The 14,594-nt window shown below is 45.2% G+C and overlaps 1 protein-coding gene and 1 long non-coding RNA gene across 2 annotated transcripts; both read right to left on the bottom strand.

Moving 5' to 3' along the window:
- Positions 1–9,319: 9,319 nt before the first annotated feature.
- On the bottom strand, positions 9,320–9,649 carry LOC123412468. Its single transcript, XR_006613518.1, has 2 exons — positions 9,607–9,649; positions 9,320–9,428 (listed from the first exon to the last, which is right to left on the bottom strand). It is a non-coding gene; the product is annotated as an uncharacterized LOC123412468 (long non-coding RNA).
- A 3,978-nt stretch (positions 9,650–13,627) lies between these two features.
- LOC123408299 lies at positions 13,628–14,178 on the bottom strand. The gene is made up of 2 exons (XM_045101434.1): positions 14,041–14,178; positions 13,628–13,975 (listed from the first exon to the last, which is right to left on the bottom strand). The coding sequence occupies exons 1-2, from the start codon at positions 14,176–14,178 to the stop codon at positions 13,628–13,630; spliced, it is 486 nt and encodes a 161-aa protein (XP_044957369.1).
- Between the last annotated feature and the right edge of the window lie 416 nt (positions 14,179–14,594).

Genomic DNA, 14,594 nt, shown 5'->3' with positions numbered 1-14,594 from the left:
ATAGACTCAACGTTCACATACAACGGGTGCAAAACAGTTGCACAGCAGAACACTCGGGTTAAGCTTGACGAGCCTAGCATGTGCAGACATGGCCTCGGAACACATGAGACCGAAAGGTCGAGCATGAATCGTATAGTTGATATGATTAGCATAGAGATGCTTACCTCTGAAACTATTCTCGACTCATGTGATGATCAGACTTGAGATAGTGGATTTGGATCATGTACCACTCAAATGACTAGAGAGATGTACTTTTTGAGTGGGAGTTCTTAAGTAATATGATTAATTGAACTAATTGTCATGAACATAGTCTAATGGTCTTTGTGAATTATGATGTAGCTTGCGCTATAGCTCTACTGTTTTTATATGTTCCTAGAGAAAATTTAGTTGAAAGTTGATAGTAGCAAACTTTGCAGACTAAGTCTGTAAAACCGAGGATTGTCCTCGTTGGTACGCAGAAGGCTTATGTCCTTAATGCACCACTCAGTGTGCTGCACCTCGAGCGTCGTCTGTGGATGCTGTGAACATCCGACATACACGTTTCGGATGACTACACAATAGTTCAGTGCAGAATACTTAATGGCTTAGAAGCAAGGCGCCGAAAACGTTTTAAAACGTCACGGAACATAAGTGATGTTCTAAAAAGATGAAATTGTGATTTCATTCTTGTGCCCTTGTTAAGAGGTACGAGACCTCCAACAAGATTCTTTGTCCACAAAGTAAAGGAGAAAAGGTCAATCGTTGAGCGTGTGCTCAGATTGTCTGAGTACGACAATCACTTGAATCAAGTGGGATTTAATCTTCCAGATGAGATAGTGATGGTTCTCCAAAGTCACTGCCACCAAGCTATGAGAGCTTCGTGATGAACTATAACATATCAAGGATAGATACAATGATCCTTGAGCGATTCACGATGTTTGACACTGCGAAAGTAGAAATCAAGAAGTAGCATCAATAGTTGATGGTTTGTAAAACCACTAAGTTTCAAGAAAGGCAAGGGCTAGAAGGGATACTTCGTGAAACGGCAAAACAGTTGCTGCACTAATGAAGACACCCAAGATTAAACCCAAACCCGAGACTAAGTGCTTCTGTAATGAGGGGAACAGTCACTGAGGCGGAGCAACTCTAGATACTTGGTAGATAAGAAGGCTGGCAAAAGTCGAAAGAAGTATATTTGATATACATGATGTTGATGTGTACTTTACTAGTACTCCTAATAGCATGAGGGTATTGGATACCGGTTCGGTTGCTAAGTGATTAGTAACACGAAATGAAAGCTACGGCATAAATGGAGACTAGCTAAAGGCGAGGTGACGATACGTGTTGGAAGTATTTCCAAGGTTGATATGATCAAACGTCGCACGCTCCCTCTACCATCGGGATTGGTGTTAAACCGAAATAATTGTTATTTGGTGCTTGCGTTAAGCATGAACATGATTGGATCGTGTTTATTGCAATACGATTATTCATTTAAAGAGAATAATGGTTACTCTGTTTGCTTGAATAATCACCTTCAATGGTTTATTGAATCTCGATCGTAGTGTTACACATGTTCATAATATTGGTGCCAAAAGATACGAGGTAATGATGATAGTACCACTTACTTGTGGCACTGCCGCTTGAGTCATGTTGGTATAAATTGCATGAAGAGGCTCCATGGTGATGGATCTTTATACTCACTTGATTTTGAATCACTAGTGACATGCAAATCATACCACATGAGCAAGGCCTTATTTTCATTGAGATGAAACAAGATAGTAACTTGTTGGAAGTGATACATTTTGATGTATGCAGTCCAATGGGTGCTGAGGCACACAGTGGATATCATTATGTTCTTACTTCAATGACGATTTGAGTAGATACAAGAGTATTTACTTAATGAATCACAAGTCTGAAATATTGAAAAGTTCAATTCCGTTTCATAGTGAAGTTCGTCGTAACAAGAGGATAAACTGTCTACGATATGATCATAGAAATGAATATCTGAGTTACGAGTTTTGGTACGCAGTTAAGACAATGTGGAAATTGTTTCGCGGTTCATGCCACCTGGAACATCATAGTGTGATGATGTGTCTGAACGTCATAGCCACACACTATTTGGAATGGTGCATGCTATGATGTCTCTTATCGAAATACCACTATCGTTTATGGGTTATGCATTAAAGACACCCGCATTCACTTTAAATAGGGCACCGCGTATTTCCGTTGAGATGACACAGTATAGACTGAGGTTTAGAGAAATCTAAACTGTCATTTCTTGAAAGTTTGGGGCTTCGACACTTATGTGAAAAAGGTTTCAGTCTGATAAGCTCGAACCGAAAGCGGATAAATGCATCTTCATAGGATATCCAAAACAGTTGGGTACATCTCCTATCTCAGATCCGAAAACAAAGTGTTTGTTTCTAGAAACGGATCCTTTCTCGAGGAAAGGTTTCTCTCGAAAGAATTGAGTGGGAGGGTGGTAGAACTTGATGAGGTTATTGAACCATCACTTCAACCAGTGTGTAGCAGGGCGCAGGAAGTTGTTCATGTGGCGCCTACACCAATTGAAGTGAAAGCTGACGATGGTGATCATCGAGCATCGGATCAAGTTACTACAAGCCTCGTAGGTTGACAAGGTCGCGTACTACTGCAAAGTGGTACGGTAACCCTGTCTTGGAGGTCGTGTTGTTGAGCAACAGTGAACCTACGAGTTATGGAGAAAGCAATGGTGGGCCCGGATTCCGACAAATGGTTGGAAGCCATGAAATCCGAGAGAGGATCCATGTATGAAAACAAAGTGTAGACTTTGGAAGGACTACTTGATGGTCATAAGACTATTGAGTAAAGATGGATCTTTGAAAGGAAGACAGACGATCATGGTGATAAGTCACTATTAAGAAAAGCTCGACTTGTCGCAAAGATGTTTTCGACAAGATCAAACTGTTGACTATGATGAGTCTTTCTCACTCGTAGCGATGCTAAAAGTCTGTTAGAATTATGTTAGTAGTTTCTGCATTATTTATGAAATATTGCACGTAGGATGTCAAAACATTGTTTCCTCGACATTTTCCTTGAGCAAACATTGTATGTGATACAACCAGGAGGTTTTGTCGATCCTAAAGATACTAGCAAGTATGCAAGCTCCAGTGATCCTTCAATGGACTGGTGCAAGCATCTCGGAGTTGGAATATACACTTTGATGAGATGATCAAAGATTTTGGGTTTGTACAAGGTTTATGAGAAACTTGTATTTCCAAAGAAGTGATTGGGATCACTATAGAATTTCTGATAAGTATATGTGGTTGACATATTGTGGATCAGAAGTAATGTAGAATTTCTGTAAAGCATACAAGGTTGTTTGAAAGGAGTTTTTAAAGGAATATCTGGATTGAGCTACTTGAACGTTGAGCATCAAAGATCTATGGAGATAGATCAAAAGCGCATAATGGAAGTTTCAACAAGATGCATGCCTTGACAAGTTTTTGACGGAGTTCAAAATAGATCAACAAAGAAGGAGTTCTTGGTTGCGTTATAAGGTGTGAATTTGAGTAAGACTCAAAACCCGACCACGGCAGAATAAAGAGAATAGACGAAGGTCGTCTTCTATGCCTTAGCCGTAGACTCTAAAGTATGCCATGTTGAGTACCGCACCTGATGTGTGCCTTGCGGCAAGTCTGTACACAGAGTGATCCAGGATTGAATCACTGATCAGCGGTCAAAGTTATCCTTAGTAACTAAATAGACTAAGGAATTTCTCTCGATTATGGAGGTGGTTAAAGAGTTCGTCGTAAAGGGTTACGTCGATGCAAGCTTTGACACTAATCCGAATAACTATGAGTAGTGAAACGGATTCGTATAGTAGAGTAGATATTTGGAGCGTTTCCGAATAGCACATAGTAGCAGCATTTATAAGATGACATAAAGATTTGTAAAGAACGCACGGATCTGAAAGTTTCAGAACCGTTGACTAAAACCTCTCTCACGAGCAAGACATGACCAGACCCCAGAACTATATGGGTGTTGGATTCGTTGAAATCACATGGTGATGTGAACTAGATTATTGACTCTAGTGCAAGTGGGAGACCGTTGGAAATATGCCCTAGAGGCAATAATAAATTAGTTATTATTATATTTCTTAGTTCATGATAATCGTTTATTATCCATGCTATAATTGTATTGATTGGAAACACAATACTTGTGTGGATACATAGACAAAACACTGTCCCTAGTAAGCCTCTAGTTGACTAGCTCGTTGATCAAAGATGGTTAAGGTTTCCTGGCCATAGGCAAGTGTTGTCACTTGATAACGGGATCACATCATTAGGAGAATCATGTGATGGACTAGACCCAAACTAATAGACATAGCATGTTGATCGTGTCATTTTGTTGCTACTGTTTTCTGCGTGTCAAGTATTTGTTCCTATGACCATGAGATCATATAACTCACTAACACCGGAGGAATGCTTTGTGTGTATCAAACGTCGCAACGTAACTGTGTGACTATAAAGATGCTCTACAGGTATCTCCGAAGGTGTTCGTTGAGTTAGTATGGATCAAGACTGGGATTTGTCACTCCGTGTGACAGAGAGGTATCTCGGGGCCCACTCGGTAATACAACATCACACACAAGCCTTGCAAACAATGTGACTTAGTGTAAGTTACGGGATCTTGTATTACGGAACGAGTAAAGAGACTTGCCGGTAAACGAGATTGAAATAGGTATGCGGATACTGACGATCGAATCTCGGGCAAGTAACATACCGAAGGACAAAGGGAATGACATACGGGATTATATGAATCCTTGGCACTGAGGTTCAAACGATAAGATCTTCGTAGAATATGTAGGATCCAATATGGGCATCCAGGTCCCGCTATTGGATATTGACCGAGGAGTCTCTCGGGTCATGTCTACATAGTTCTCGAACCCGCAGGGTCTGCACACTTAAGGTTCAACGTTGTTTTATGCGTATTTGAGTTATATGGTTGGTTACCGAATGTTGTTCGGAGTCCCGGATGAGATCACGGATGTCACGAGGGTTTCCGGAATGGTCCGGAAACGAAGATTGATATATTGGATGACCTCATTTGATTACCGGAAGGTTTTCGGAGTTACCGGGAATGTACCGGGAATGACGAATGGGTTCCGGGAGTTCACCGGGGGGGGGAGGCAACCCACCCCGGGGAAGCCCATAGGCATTGAGGGTGGAGCACCAGCCCTTAGTGGGCTGGTGGGATAGCCCAAAAGAGCCCTATGCGCATTGGAAGAAAAATCACAGAGAAAAGAAAAAAAAGAGGAGGTGGGAAAGGGAAGAAGGACTCCACCTTCCAAACCAAGTAGGACTCGGTTTGGGGGGGGAGACCTTCCCCCTTTGGTTCGTCCAACCCCTTGGGAGTCCTTGGACCCCAAGGCAAGGCTCCCCCTTCCTCCTCCTATATATAGTGGGGTTTTAGGGCTGATTTGAGACAACTTTGCCACGGCAGCCCGACCACATATCTCCACGGTTTTGCCTCTAGATCGCGTTTCTGCGGAGCTCGGGCGGAGCCCTGCTGAGACGAGATCATCACCAACCTCTGGAGCGCCGTCACGCTGCCGGAGAACTCTTCTACCTCTCCGTCTCTCTTGCTGGATCAAGAAGGCCGAGATCATCGTCGAGCTGTACATGTGCTGAACGCGGAGGTGCCATCCGTTCGGCACTAGATCGTGGGACTGATTGCGGGATAGTTCGCGGGGCGGATCGAGGGACGTGAGGATGTTCCACTACATCAACCGCGTTCACTAACGCTTCTGCTGTACGGTCTATAAGGGTACGTAGATCACACATCCCCTCTCGTAGATGGACATCACCATGATAGGTCTTCGTGCGCGTAGGAAAATTTTTGTTTCCCATGCAACGTTCCCCAACAAATACAACATCATAATGAGCTTGCAATGAATGTGACTAAGGAGTTAGTCATGGGATCTTGTATTACGGAATGAGTAAAGAGACTTGCCGGTAACGAGATTGAACTAGGTATGGAGACGCTGAAGATCGAATCTCGGGCAAGTGACATACCAATGGACAAAGGGAACATTATACGGGATTGATTGAATCCTTGACATCGTGGTTCGACCGATAAAGATCTTCGTAGAATGTGTAGGAGCCAATATGGTCATCCAGGTCCCGCTATTGGTTATTGACCGGAGAGTGTCTCACGTCATGTCTGCATAGTTCTCGAACCCGCACAGACTGCACACTTAAGATTCGGTGACATTTTGGTATAGTTGAGTTATGTATGTTGGTGACTAAAGGTTGTTCGGAGTCCCGGATGAGATCCTCGACGCCACGATGAGTTCCAGAATGGTTCGGAGACGAAGATTCATATATAGGAAAGAGGTATACGGGTTCCGAAAAGGTTTCGGGCACTATCGGTAAAATACCGGGAGTGGCGAATGGGTTCTGATGGTTCACCGGGAGGGGCAACCCACCCCGGGTGGCCACATAGGCCCAAGAGGTGGCGCACCATCTGGTGGGCTGGGCGGCCAACCCCTATGGGCCTATGCGCCTAAGTGTGAGGAGGCGAGGGAGTCCGAATTGGAGGAGGACTCCTCCCTAGCGCCTCCACCTCCCAATCGGAGGAGGAGACTCCTCTTGGTCGCCGCTGGCCAACCCTAGGGGTTTTTCCCTAGGGCACCACCCCTTCCCTCCCTCCTATATATAGTGGAGAGGACAGAGGCAGCCACACCCGAAAAAGGTTATGGCGCGCAGCCGCACCCAATTAGGTCATGGCATAGCTTTCTCTCCCTCCTCTAGTTTGTTCCACCTCTAGATCGATTCGGTAGCGCACGTCGCAGCCCTACCGGATCAGCCCCACCAACACCGCCAACATGCCATCATGCCGACGAAGAACTCATTTACCTCTCCGCCCCCTCTTGCTGGATCAAGAAGGCAGAGAACGTCATCGAGTTACGTGTGCTGAACGCGGAGGTGTCGTTCGTTCGGCACTGGATCGGGACGGACCATGATGGGATCGCGGGACGGACCGTGACGAGATCGCGGGATGGATCGTGATTGGATCGCGAAGACGTTCGACTACATCAACCGCGTTATATACGCTTCCGCTTAGCGATCTACAATGATATGTAGATGCACTCCCCCCTCTCGTAGATGTTAGTCTTCATAGATTGATCTTGGTGAGCGTAGGAAAAAATTTGTTTCCCATGCGACGTTTCCCAACATGCATCTCACCACGTTGACTATTGGTCTAATGGTTTGGACCGAGGACCCTATGTCGGTTCCATCTGGATCCACTTGAGGGCCCATGACACATACAAGCAAGAATCAAGAAGCCTGGTCGTTCAAGACAAAAGATTTCTCTCCGTGACGTAGCCAAGTAGGACACATGCAATCCCAGGCCTCCGGTAACTTATATAAGTCAAGGCTAGGCTAGTCGATAAAACATAATTTTAAAGAAAATGATCTTGCGATAGATCACCTATACTTTGTACTACATTCCAAATCAGTACAAACACAAGCAGGACGTAGGGCTTTATCCCTTCGACAGAGCCAAAACCTAGGTAAAACCTGATGTCCTTGTTATCATCGTCTCTAGACTACCAACTCGGGACCACCTACCCAAGATTCGTCGGAATCGACTTCACCAGGAGGTGTCATGTTTTTCCTGTTGCTGCTGCATCGAAGGTGGTGCGACGGCGATGGGAAGCGAGGCGGTATGTGATGTCTTTATCTTCCGACATCTTCTCAAGAGATATCCGGTTATCGAGGCGTCGACAACCTGGCAAGGGATGAGGTAGAGACGACTTCAACGACGAGTTTGCGCACTCTGGTGAACACACAATATCTCTGATCAGCCTATGTGGATGCGCGCATGTGTTAGGTCCTCGTTGAAGGTGGTTCATCAAATCTTGCCTTTGACTGTAGAACAAAGAAAAAAACTGAAAGGAAAAAACACCAAATAAAACACACATTCTTTTAGGCAACGAAGAAAACTCTCCAATACTGGGTTCGGCAAATAAAAACATGTTGTACAGGCAGGATCATTAAGACATACATACATGCTTTTCATATGGACGCGTACACTTGCTCTAGTATGAGCAACGGAGAAACAAAAGGTTAAGCCTAAAAAAACACGATACACGCAAATCATGAGCAGAAGAAAAAAAATTAGCCAACATGTGAGATGATGTCACGTGAATGAGACCATAGATAATCTTAGCTAGCTAAGTTACAGGTGCTTTCTTTATTAAATTGTTGCCATTGGGGGCTAAGGTTAAGTGTAGGATTGATAGTCCCCTACACAAAAAATCTACGGTGCTTGAAAAATTTCCTTGTGTTTATGCTTACTGTTCAGATGGTGTAGACGAATCTCGGCCTATGAATGAGATGTTTAGCTATAGATGCGGGAGGATTTCGGTTTATAGTTTTTTGAAGTATTGTGAACTTTGTCACATGATCATGTTACTTACCACACTTTTATGTATTGAAGAAATGCGTTTGGTGAACCTGTGAACCCCGGTCCAGTTTTTAGCATAAGAATTACCTTCCAACAACTTGTACAGTTTGTGTTAGTTTTAGTTTTGTTTATTCCGAAAATATTAAACACAATCATTACACAAAACTAGCAAGACTAGCAAGGTTGACATTATTTCTTTCCATCGCATTAAAATGTTGTAGGATACCTATACTACAAACTCCTTGATACTTCAAACTTACTCCCTCCGTTCCGAATTACTCCCTCCGTTCCGAATTATAAGTCGCTGGGGATTATGTTCCGACCAGGTGAAAAAGGGTAAATGGACATTTATGCCCCCAGTTCAAATTCTAAATCAGCTTGTCTTCTTCCTCAGGGTCTTCCACCTCCGCCTGGGCTCCCGTCCTCGCCCTGCACCTCCGCCTGGGCTCCCGTCCTCGCCCTGCACCTCCGCCTCCGCCCCTCCACCTCCGGCGGTCCGACCTCGTCCTCGACCTCCACCTCCGGCCCCACCCTCGACCTCCACCTCCCACCTCCGGCGGTCCGGCCTCGTTCTCGACCTCCACCTCCACCTTCCACCTCCGGCGGTCCGGCCTCGCCCTCGACCTCCACCTCCGGCCCCGCCCTCGACCTCCACCTCCACCTCCCACCTCCCACCTCAGGTGGTCCGGCCTCGCCCTCGACCTCCACCTCCGGCCCGGTCCTCAACCTCCACCCAGATCCTGGCGCCTCCACCTCCAAGACTGCACCCAGGTCCAAGCGCCTGCACTTCTAGGCCCAGGCGATCCTCCTCTCCCGAGCTGCTGCTACTACTGGTGGTGCTGCTGCTGCACACGGCACTCCTCCACTCCACCTCTAGGCCTTATCCTAGAGCTGCTGCTACTAGTGGTGGTGGTGCTGCACACGGCACACCCAGGTGAAGGCTATTCCTGGAGCTGCTGCTGAGGTCGGTTGATGCCCACATTCATCTCATCAACCTGAATTTGCAAACAACTCTATCAATATTTGGCAGTAATGTGAACAAGTTATTGCCAACTGAATTTGAATCGAAATGGTGATATTTACTACTGCTATTGGAGTACTCCAAAATGAATGTTCAGGTGTTTCTAGCCAACATTTCTGAACAAGCACAAATATGGAGAAGAAGGTGCTCACAACTGCCAACAGCAGAGGACACTAGCAGCTGGCTCGGCGCCTCTTCGCATAAACAAGAACTGCATAAACCAAATATGGAGAAGTGGATCAGGCTTTCATCAAGCAATTTCGGAGGGAAAAAGTCTTATGACAGCAAGAGCAGACACACTTTAAAATTGGCCAGCAGACCAGATATGGATGTTCCTGCCACAACCTAAAACCAAAGAAAAGAAGATTCAATTAATTAACTTTAAAATTGGCGAGCAGACCAAATATGGATGTTCCCGAGCATAAACAGAAATAGTCTGCTGGACCATGGTAGTATACATTATTTTTCTTTAGACATAAACCATAAGAGAAGAGAAGAGAAGATGCCCTACGGTTAGTGGAGTACTCCTCTAGCGATGCACTGCTACTGTTAAGCAGAGAAGAGAAGAAAAGAGAAGAGAAGAGAAGCTGCGACATATCAAGTTTTTGAATAACTACTGCATTAGATCAGCTACTGCTCTAAAAAATTACTGCACCAGATCACCTTCTCTGAATAACTACTCCATTAACAGGAACAAGCTAATCCAAAATTAACAGTGCTCTGAATACTGTAATTAACATGACACCCTCTATGAATAACAGTACACCGATCAGTTACACCATTTTAACAGTACTGCTCCATTTGCTCAATGGGAGTGTTGTACCCAGACATCGCTAGAAATCGCGGGCAGCAGCGGCATCAAACAATGCGAATGCAAATCTTAATTCTGAAACCGGAAAGCAAAAGCAGCGTCCACAAACTGAACAATGAAGGCTAAATTATGGTCAAGATATTGCAACCTTTATGTTTCATAATTCAGCAACCTTTATTTTGCAACCTTTATGCAGAAATTATGTTCAGCACATATATATTTTTTCTATTTCTTCAATCTTCTTTTATTCTTCTCAAGATATCTTATGTCCTGAGGTTAATTTGCAGCAGGAGTAAGAAGCAGGAGTAAGATGGAGACATGGTTGTGCCAGACCTCAACTGCACTCCACCTGCAGATGAAATGGATGAAGATCCAGTAGTTGAAATGGATGAAGATGCAGTACTTCAAATGGATGAAGATGGAGGTACAATTACAGTAGCATTTCAGACTACTTTCAGTTAACTGTAGCATTTCTGACTATTTTTTCCTTTGTTATATTTCTTCGTGCAGGTGTTGAGCAAGCAGTTCGGAAAAGGGACAGCCTTGATGACAAGCAGAAGTATGATGCTTATGTTGCATTGCATACATTGTGTATGAGTAGAGGGGGCAAATTTCACAGAGATGATAAGAAAAAAGTGGCTGCCTTTTTTGGAGTAGGTGTCTGGAATATTCAGAGTTTGGAAGAAAGCGATGAGGCAAATTGCACAAGGTTTGGAGGTTGACGTTTCCAGTCAGAGAAAAGGAAACTGTGGAAGAAAGGCAAAGGACATCAACCTAGACCAAATCCCTACTATCCCTCTGAACAAAAGGTCTACCATCAGGTCACTTGCTTGGCAACTCGGATGCAGCCCCACCACACTCCACAGGAAGTTCATGTTGAAGTTGATAAAGAGGCATTCAAATTGTGTGAAACCAATTTTGAAGGAAAAGAACATGAAGGATAGAATGAAATTTTGCTTCTCAATGCTCGATGAGCCAACAATAGAAACTGGAAGGCCTAAATTCAAGACCATGCACAGCATTGTGCATATTGACGAGAAATGGTTCTATATGACAAAAAAGAACAGGAACTATTATCTTCTTGATGAGGAGGAAGAACCTACAAGAACTATACAAAGCGGCGCTAGTATTGGTAAGGTCATGTTCTTGACTGCCGTTGCTAGGCCAAAGTGGGATAGTGAAGGAAATGTGACCTTCTCTGGGAAAATTGGAATTTGGCCGTTTGTGAAAGAAATTCCTGCTCAAAGAAAAAGCGACAATAGGCCTAGAGGAACAATGGAGACGAAGTCCATAAAAGTTAGCAGGCAAGTGATGAGAGAGTTCATGATAGATAACCTACTGCCAGCAATACAATCAACTTGGCCTGAGAATGATGCTGGGCAAACCATCTTCATACAGCAGGACAACGCAAAGCCTCATATCTTACCCAATGACCCAGAATTTTTAGCAGCAGTCGAAAGCACAGGACTAGACATCAGACTAATTCAGCAGCCTCCCAATAGCCCTGATTTGAATGGGCTTGACCTTGGATTCTTCAGTTCATTGCAATCACTGACAGATTGTCTAAGCCCAAAAACTCTTCAAGACCTTATTAAGGGTGTGTTGGAAGAATTTGAAAACTATGAGGTTTACAAGCTGAACAGAGTTTTCTTATCCCTACAGGCTTGCATGATTGAAATTTTGAACCATGCAGGGGGAAATGGCTATAAAATACCTCATGTGAACAAGGAAAGGCTCGAGTCTCTTGGATTGCTACCGCTAAGACTTACATGCCCTCAAGAGGTTTACGCAAATGCCCTACACAACCTACAACTAATGGAGAGGTGAGGCTTGTTGTTGGGATGAGGCTTGTTGTTGAGATGCTATAGATGCTAGAGATGCTTGTTGTTGATATGAAGCTTGTTGTTGGGATGAGGCTTGTTGAGGCTTGTTGTTGGGATGAGGCTTGTTGTTGAGATGCTATAGATGCTAGAGATGCTTGTTGTTGATATGAAGCTTGTTGTTGGGATGAGGCTTGTTGAGGCTTGTTGTTGAGATGAGGCTTGTTGTTGAGATGCTAGAGATGCTTGTTGTTGATATGAAGCTTGTTGTTGGGATGAGGCTTGTTGTGGAGTATGTGTAACTCCTTGTTTGTGTGGAGTATGTTTAAACCCTATAGATGAGGCTTGTCGATATGTTGATATGCTTGTGTGGAGTAAATGATATGCAAAGTTTATGGAATTTGAATTTAAGTTGTTGCAAAGTTTTTTGAATTTTGTGATTTTTGAAAATTTTCTGATTTTTGAATTTAAGATGCTAGAGATATTTTTTGAATTCAGTTAAAATTTCAGAAGGAAAGGACTATCATAGCTATAGATGGCGGTCTCTACGAGCCTTGAGATGAGGATTGGTCCCAAGAGAATTCTTGAATCTCGAATTCTCGATCCCAAGAGAATTGGTCCCAAGAGTAGGTCCCAAGAGAAATTCCTTCCGCAAAAAAAAGAACTCTTATAATTAGGTCCCAAGAGAAATTCAGGATGTTGGCAACTCACTGATGCAAGTAGCGTGCTCTCTCATGTACAGCATGTTTCTACCACCGCAGCCGCACTCGTAGCTTCCCCATGTGTTCTCACAGCTGCAGTCCTTGCACTGGTAGAAGAGCCTCTCTTTGCATTCATGAACATCTGCAAGCCCCAAGCAAGAGAGATATTGCACATAAGAAATTACTCCACTTAAGAATATGCAAACATGGTTGCAGAACAATGTTGTTTCGAATGGCGATACCTTCGCAACCGTGTACGCCGTCACCCTTGAAGCCTTGTGGACTTTTGCAGCCTTTGGTTTGTTCATTCTGAAGATTTCCAAAAAAATCAGTTTTGTACCACACACAGAAGCCATGAGAAAGGAAACTGCATTCTGAAATGTCAGCAGCATTTTCCAGTGAAGTTCAGTACCTTGCACACAGTAAAATTATTGCATAGCAATAAGAGCTCTTTTTTTAGAATGAGCAAAATAAGAACATAATAACAGTCTACTCCAAGAACATACAGGGAATACAACTACAAGGAGTAATTATCATCAATCCATCTACTCCAAGAACATACAGGGAGTACAACTACAGGGAGTACATGGAGTACTTGTGTTTGAGCAGAGGTGCTGATATCCTCCTAACGCTGATATTTCTCCTTTGTAAAGAAATAAAGAAAGAAAAGACTAAACAGGGGAATTGCTTCTTCGACAACGGCCAATTTTGCTTGTTTTGTTCTGCTGGAAGCTACTGGAAATTGCTTAATGAGCAGCATGATATGCATACAAGAATTAGATGCAGGCAAGAAAATCGATCTAAATGGAAGGGACCTGCTGCTGCTGCTGCTGGGCAAGAATTAGATGAAGGCGACCGGGACCTGCTGCTGCTGCTGCTGGAGCGCCACGACGGCGACAGCGACCGGAACCTGCTGCTTCTGGAGCGCCACGACGGCGACGGCGACTGGAATGATCTGCCTCCGCTGGAACGCGACGACGGCGACAGCGGCCTTGACCTCCCGCGCGCTGCCGAAGCCGAACGACCCGGCCGCGAGCACGGGCAGCATCCGCCAGGCGGAGTCGGCGAAGTTGAGGCAGGCGGCGCGACCGGAGAGCGCGAGCACGGCGCCGTCGTGCGCGCGGCTCCGACCAGCTCCTCCTCCTCTTGGTACGGCTGCTGCTGCTGCCGGAGTAGATAAACACGGGGTCTGGGGCAGGATTGGTACAAGATGATGGGCTGCGAAAATCGAGCGAGGCCTAGAGTTGGTCGTACCCGGATGACATCGAGGAGGCGGATGATGTTGGGGTGGCTGACGGCGACGAGGAAGCGGATCTCGCAGTCGAGGTTGTCGCGGAGGCGGGAGGGGAGGCCGGCCAGCCGCACTTGCTTCACCGCCGCGGGGGCGCCCATCGAGATTCACACCGCGCGTCACACCGACGTGGTCGGGGCCCGGCCGCCGAGGCGCTCGCGCAGCTCGTAGCCACCCACCACTGACCTAAAGCTTCAATCTTTTGACCTTGGGAGAAAAGGGGGGTGGCGCGGTGGTGGGGAGAGGAGAAGCCATTGAAGGAGAGGCGGGTGAGAGGACGAGATCTGGCCGGTGACGACGGGGAACGAGTGGAACGACAGCGAGATCTTGCCGGCGACGACGAGGAACGACAGCGAGATGCGGGTGAGAGCGAGAGGAACGACAGTGAGTGGAGCGAGTGGAGCCGTGGGAGGGTATTTTTGGAAAGTTGGAAAGTTTCTCTTCGTAAAATTTTTTGTACGTGAACCGCTTTAACGACCTATAATTCGGTACAGAGGGAGTAATACGTGACAAAAGG

Source organism: Hordeum vulgare, chromosome 7H (assembly GCF_904849725.1).
Source record: "Hordeum vulgare subsp. vulgare chromosome 7H, MorexV3_pseudomolecules_assembly, whole genome shotgun sequence".
Lineage (NCBI taxonomy): Eukaryota > Viridiplantae > Streptophyta > Magnoliopsida > Poales > Poaceae > Hordeum > Hordeum vulgare.
Note: the sequence above shows the minus strand (reverse complement) of the source record. Positions and strands in the feature narration are given on the sequence as shown.